Source organism: Fulmarus glacialis, unplaced genomic scaffold, assembly GCF_000690835.1.
Source record: "Fulmarus glacialis isolate BGI_N327 unplaced genomic scaffold, ASM69083v1 scaffold83, whole genome shotgun sequence".
NCBI classification, from domain to species: Eukaryota; Metazoa; Chordata; class Aves; order Procellariiformes; family Procellariidae; genus Fulmarus; species Fulmarus glacialis.
In genome coordinates, this window is record NW_009204637.1 from 32,172 (window position 1) to 38,901 (window position 6,730).

Consider the following 6,730-nt stretch of genomic DNA (forward strand, 5'->3'; position numbering starts at 1 on the left):
ACACCTCCCGTTTCCTCCCTCTTCGCTGGCTCCAGCACCTGCTGCACCTACAAGCCAGAGGGCTGTGCACTGGCCTCAGCCGCCAGGTCGTGCCCGCCCCAGAAGGTGCAGTGGGAAAGGAGCAAACGTTGTCTTCCCTCCCGGTCCCGCCTCAGTTACCGCAGCACCCCTTTGTGCTTGCTGTGGGATCCGGCTCCCCTGCTCCCATGGGGTAGCTGGCCACAGAAGCAGGCTCATTTCCCACAGATGCCGGTGGCCCGGTGCCTTTCGCTGAGCAGTTTGGGACGCCCCTGCGCCACCGTCCCCTGGAGAGTCAGAACACCGGGATCTTGTCCCTGCGCACTGCATCCAGGTCATCATCCAGGGTCAGCAGGACCTGAGGAGGAAAGCATGAGGCAGCTTCAGGTCTCGCTGGCCAGCCCACAGCTGGGGAGAATAACCAGCTCCCGGTGGCATCTCATCACAGCAGGGCTCCACCTGGGCCACGTCTCCAGCATGTAGAGGAATCACGATAGCAACCCATGTAGATGTGCCAGATTAACTTTGTTTCTCTAATGCTCCCAGCAAGTCACTCTGGCAGCACAGCTGACAGGTAGCTCTGCCTACAGTGCCGCAAGTACCTGAGCAGGTAATCCTGCCCCAACTGTGATGGAGATGCTGCTTGTAAGGTGGTCCCTCATCACTAGCCCCTGAAGAGCCATCCAGGAGGCAGCAGGATGGGAATTGCTTGACCACAGCTCAGACATTGCACATGGCCAGGCAGCTCCTTTGCAAACAGTTTGCACCTTGCACAGCTAGGGTTAAGGTCTCCTCTCCACTTCCACAAAATACTATGCTGTGACCCCATCGCAGGGGACACCTCCACTTTTGCCACCACACAGACCATCAGGCCTGAAAAGAGGTACCAAGTAGAGAAGGACAGGAGTCCACTACGGAAGTGAAGGTAAGTCCAGGAGTGAGCTAAGCTCCACACCAGTGACCCTACCACCTGGGTCAAAGGGAGTAGGGTCCCTTTCTAGGAGGTCCTCACAAACCTATGAGAAGGTTGGTCACACCAGCAGCCCCTCAGCTTCCCCACAACAGCTGTGTGACCCACGGCCCCAGAGGGAATTTGAAGCCAGGAGGCACAGGGAGCAACAAGCCAAAGGAGGAAGCCTGATCCCTGATCCCACTGACAAGGAGCATCCTACTGTGAAGGATGTCTGGAGGCAAAGCCAAGCAGAGGAGTTGGGACACTTCTGTGGGGTCCTGGGGCAGCCACAGCTCCACACAGATAGAGAGGGACGAGGAGGAAGAGGAGACGGTGAGGCCATACAGCAGAGTGGGAGGCTCAGCAGGACTCACCAGAAAGGAGAAGAACAAGGCAGCTGCAGAGAGGAAGTGCCAGACGTCATGGTCATCGAAGAAGCCCAGCAAGATGCACGGCCGGTTCTTCTCCCGGGACTCTGCTGGAGTCTCCTAGGGGAGAAGGCAGGGTGTCAGGACCTGATATCCACTCACACAGGGCCCTGGCTGGCCACGTTGGACCCTCTGGAGGTCGCCCTGTCTTAACTCTCCATGTGGGAGCCAGGAAAAAGCACTATGCTGGCTGGACATGTGGTGAGAGCAGGGCAGGAACGCAATGTTATACTTAGACCTGGAGATGGATCTGGGGCCACAACCCACAGCTGAGGTCCTGCATAGCACAAGCTGCACAGCCTCCACCAGACCACCCTGCAGCAAGCCCCTCACTTCCACAGAGATTGACATGGTATCTTGTTAGAAGCCATCCAGTCAGGATTTAAGAGCCTCCCAGGCCATGGGGAGCCCCCACAACCCTAGGCAGGTTATTCCCCATTGGCCATCTGCTCCAGGGAGAAGTCTTCCATCCAGCACTGGTCAGGATTTGTCCAGTTTTGCTTTCAGATCCCCAGCTCCTCCTCTGTCCCCTGGTGAGGACCTCCTCCGGATCACCTGGGTCATAAATAGTCTCTCCACAGCTGCATGCATACAGTCATTTTTGGCTCAGCACAGCTTCTCATGCTCCCTTCCCAGTCTACTACAGGAGTTAAACCCTTTCAGTTCTCCATGAGCAGCCCAAGACTCTTCCCCAGCGTATTTTTTGTAAAACAAACAACAGGAAGGAAAGATGACAAGAGATGGAGATGGACAGGACAGTGAAAGGGGAACTTTACCTCCCAGCTGCTGAGGGTCTGGAAGAAGAAGTAGAGGGCGGCTGCCCACACCACTGCTGTGGCCACGATGCAGAATAGGGGGATGGGCAGGAGCTTCTCAGAGCTGCGGAGCTGCAGACAGGGACATAGCCTCACAACATGCCCCAAGTTCTTCCCAGAGGCTGGAGCCATGCACAGGCCTGACAGGCCAGCCTGGACCATCTGCATCGGCGAAGGGCTGCCCACCCCAGGGAGACCCAGCTCTGCCACCCCTGAGATGGCTACACAGCATCCCTCCCCAGCACCAACACCTTGTCCCACCCTGAGCCTCACAATGCCCTTCCACATCCCTCTGCAGCACCACAGGAACCCAGACTGCAGCCAAAAAAGAGGCTCATCCCTTGCCCTTTGGAGACAGACACCCCAGGGACAGCTACACCTGCCTCCTTTACCTTCATGATGATGTAGAAAGCCAGATACAGCAACAGGTTACAGATAAAGATCCCCAGTATGTAGGAGGCGAAGTCTCTGGGCCGATACACCAGCCCAAAGATAGCACTGAGAGGGAGGGAAGAAAGGACATTAGGCAGCCTCTTTCACTGGGGACAGGGTACATACCCACCTGCTGCTCCCCCCAGACCACAGGACACAGCAACACTGCCACAGACTGCCAATTCCCTGGAGAAAGTGCACCACTCACCTCTGCTCCCTGCTGAGAAGCAAAGCAGAGCAAACTTGGCCATGGTCAGCTGCTGAGAGCAACTGCAAACACCAGAGGACAGGCAAGGGCCCTGGGTTGCTTCTCACACATGGCCAAATGCCTCTCACTTGGTAGGAGTTGGCCCCAGATCTGTACGTTTAGCAGAAGGCATGTCCCCCTTGCTTTAGTGAAAAGCAAGAGCCTGGGGCAATGATTTTAGGTCTCATCCAAGAGCTGATCCCTCCATCCATGCAGTTACTGCTGAGCCAGGCCCTGTGACTGTGACTAATGAGCATCTGTCAAGTCTCCTGCACCTTGGCTGTGCCAGAGACCTCCCAGCTACGTGGGAAGCACATGTACAGCACAACACAGCACCGCCAGGTACCAGGCCAGCCCTACACAAGCTCACTCGGACACAAGCTGTGAAAGCACCAGCTGAAATGCTCAGGGATGCCTCACATAGCTCTGTAGTGCTGCACTGCATCCTATGGATCTGCCTACCATTCAGCGCTCATTGGATCCAGCTCCTTGCCAAAACATGTCAGAAAGGCCCCAGCACAGGACTTTCGTGCAGACACTGCTGCATTTCCCCATCCCTTCAGACCACCTGTGTGTCAATACTGAATCCTGCTGCCCACGTGCACAAGTACGCAGACACCCACATCCCACTACTTACAAGGACCAGTTGACCAGGTTTCCAACAATGAGCAGCACCATCCTATCCTGAAGAGAAGACACTGATGATCATATGAAAACAGAAGGAAATGCAAAAAGAGGCCTTCGCCTCAGAAATTCAGGATATCATTATGTGGGGATTTGGAGTCTGATTCCTGCAAACACACATGCACCTGGCCCTGAAGTTTGCTCTGCAGGAGCTTTTGCCAGATGGAAACTGCTCTGGCCCTCACAAATTTGAAGAAAGTGTTGCAAGAAGGAGACTAAACATCTAAAAAATGACAAGCCCAGCATGTAAGGATCAGCCTCAGGAGGTTCTGCGAATCCTTTGATTGTTTCCACTGTCTTTCTAGTTAGATTCCTTCCCTCCCACCATTTCACAGAAAAATTGTTGCACAGAGAAAGGACATGCTTGAAAGAGGCAGCAGGGGAAGCTTTGGACAGCATCCTGCACATATCCACAGAGCCATTTTTCACCCATCTCACCATTAGCTAGAGAAGCACTGTAACCACAGCAGGCAGAAGTGGGGCATGTGCATTTATGCTTACAGCTGCTTTCATGATGTAGCTATTTCAGGCTGGCCAGGTTTACTTTATGCCTGAGTGCACTGAGTTTGCTTGCAAAACTCAGTCTGACACTTATGCAGAGACGGGAGAATAAATTAAAAAAAAAAAGCATAATAAAAAGGATGCTCATGGATAAATTCATTTGGCTTCAAGCCCTAATTAGCACTCTGTGCCAAGAAGAAAGTAATTGGTGGGACACAAGGTAACAGCTACCACTTCTTACTTTTTTGTTGTCTGCCCTGAGATGCTGTAGAAATAGCAATAGGTGTTGCTTAAGCTGCAGAGTCAAAATAGTCGCTACCTTCCCCAGAGAAGCTGCGCTGCACAGAGCCTCATACCCATTCCTTTGAACGGATGCCCCCAGAGAGCAAGAGCAAAGACAAATCCTATCATGCTTGTCTTGCCTTTGCTCTGATGTTTTATTCACCAAGCCATAGTTCAGGGGAGGCCTGAAAGTGGGGGGTCAACTGCTCCAGCAGAGATCTACACTTATGCAAACATTTGTGGGGAGGGGGAAGAAGGGAAGCAGGGAGCATCACTTTTTCAAATAGCCACAACTCTTTCCTCTGCACATTGCCTAGAAAGTGAGCAATTGCTGAGGGAGATGCTGAGATGAGAAATCACCTACCATGTACATTGGTCGACTGCACTGCTGGATACAGTCTGTGTACAGCACCATCGCTGCCCGTCGAAATATCCCCCAGTCTGCCAAAGAAGAGGATAAAAAGCCAGAACAGCCAGCAGAGTAAGCTCCAAAATGCCTATGGGGAAAAGACGTGGACACCCACTGGCTGACAGAGGATTCAGCCTGTGGAGGGTTAGGGTGTCCACAGATTTGTTTCTTGCCCTTTCGGAACAGTCTGTGCTGAGCAAAAGGGCAGCCACTGCAGGATGTGGATAGCATTTGGCCAGAGAGACAGGTTAAAAAATAATAAATAAATAAATAAATAATCCCCTTGCCACTGGCACTGCCCAGAAGTCAAACAGGCCCTGTCTGTACACATAACAGGCTGGCTTTGCAGCCGCATCTCTGGAGGAGAGAGGTGTGTGCAGGAAGGGGGAAAAGCACCTTCCATGGAACAAGCTGCCAGAGCAGGGAAACAGCAGAAACTCATCCCACAGTCCTTAGAGGATCCTAGAGGGACAGAGCACACTCCAGACACTCCTGCTCTCAAAATCATTGCAGAAGCTTCACTGGAGAGCCATCAGTGGCAGTGGCGATGGCCAAACGTGCATGCACACACATGCCCCTCTTCAGCCACAAATGTGAAGCTTGAAAAGGCTCCTGCACCAAGATCAGAGCTCTCCTGTGCTATATCACTCCCTTTCTGCCAAGGAATGGGACTGGCAGTGCTGCCAGCAAACTGACTTCACTTCTCAAGAGCTGACCCCAGGAGCCTGTCTCTCCACACACATCCATGCATCCCCAGCTGCTATGCCACTGCTCAATCACTTCAACATAGAAAAATGAGAGCTGCTGACAGTACCTGAGTCAGGGCCGTCTGAGGCAGACAGGAGCAAAAGAGGAAGGAGAAATATGTTTGTAAGCAGAGCACAAGAGCCAGCTTCCCCACCAGACCCTCTCCCCCCTCACACCATGACAGGGTTTTATGTAGCTCACCACTCCGAGCACAGCACTAGGGAGAGCAGTAACTGAAGGGCAGGCTCCCTCAGAGCCCAGCTCTCCTGCCACCACTGAGCAGTCAGGTCATGCTGACTCCCATGGGTCTGGGAAGCAGCAGCACAAGGACTTCAGAGGCCAGAAAGAGCATCAGATGGATGAGAGGACAGGATAACCCAGAACACAAGCACAGGCCACAGGACCATGCTCACAGATGTGCAGCATAGGCAACTCACGCAGGTGAGGACAGGAGGCACCTGCGCACCCTAGAGCAAGATGGTTCAGTCACAGCACTTACCCATCTTGAAGCGGCCCATGTAGTAGATCTGGGTGCTGAGAGCCAGCGAGGCCACAACATGGATCATTGAGAAAATGACCCAAAACCACATGTCATTTTTCCCAAACACCTGAAAGCAGACACATTAAAAGCAAACTGAGCCCTGTTATCAGCAGGCTGATCCTTTTCTCTCCTATGTCACCATGGGGTATTAGACAAACTCACGGAACATGGAAGAGAAACCCCCAAATCTTCCAACCCAAAACCAGATCTATAAATCCAAACAAAGTTCAGAGAAGCAAGAGGAGCTCAGCACTTCTGAAGAGGAGACTGTTCTTTCTGAACGCCCCTTCAGACAAGGATGACAGCTTGGAAGGACTGCAGCTGGCCCAGGGAGCAGAAATGCAGGGACTCCCAGGCTAGGCAAGCTCTCCCTGCTTAAGTGGGCAGCAGCTCTCCAGCCAGGAGCTGGATTTTTAAAAAGGCAGTCAGGGAACCAACCATTACTTTAACAAGCACACCGTAGTAGACCAAAAAGGACAAAGCTGGTCTGCAGGCAATTGCACCTATTGTACACTTTCACTGTATTTAAGGACGGAAGTGACCTACAAATGCAGGTTAATGCTATATTTAATTTTTCAGTTATACATTAAGGAGTCCAGAAACTCCGGTCTGCCATCAGGCTGTGACCACGCATTCCCCTCCCCTGGGGCACAGCACTTGCCTGAACATTTCCT

General features: G+C 52.7%; 1 protein-coding gene across 1 annotated transcript in view; it reads right to left on the reverse strand.

Annotated features, from left to right (window-relative positions):
• Positions 1 to 313: 313 nt before the first annotated feature.
• The window catches only part of SIDT1 (SID1 transmembrane family, member 1), a gene marked incomplete at its 5' end in the record, with an annotated part of 29,857 nt that continues 23,440 nt past the window's right edge, over positions 314 to 6,730 (reverse strand). Inside the window, 7 exons of the mRNA XM_009575047.1 lie at positions 314 to 376; positions 1,345 to 1,458; positions 2,175 to 2,285; positions 2,606 to 2,711; positions 3,530 to 3,576; positions 4,724 to 4,800; positions 6,015 to 6,123. Coding sequence (XP_009573342.1) covers positions 314 to 376; positions 1,345 to 1,458; positions 2,175 to 2,285; positions 2,606 to 2,711; positions 3,530 to 3,576; positions 4,724 to 4,800; positions 6,015 to 6,123 — 627 coding nt within the window. The remainder of the gene's footprint in view (positions 377 to 1,344; positions 1,459 to 2,174; positions 2,286 to 2,605; positions 2,712 to 3,529; positions 3,577 to 4,723; positions 4,801 to 6,014; positions 6,124 to 6,730) is intronic.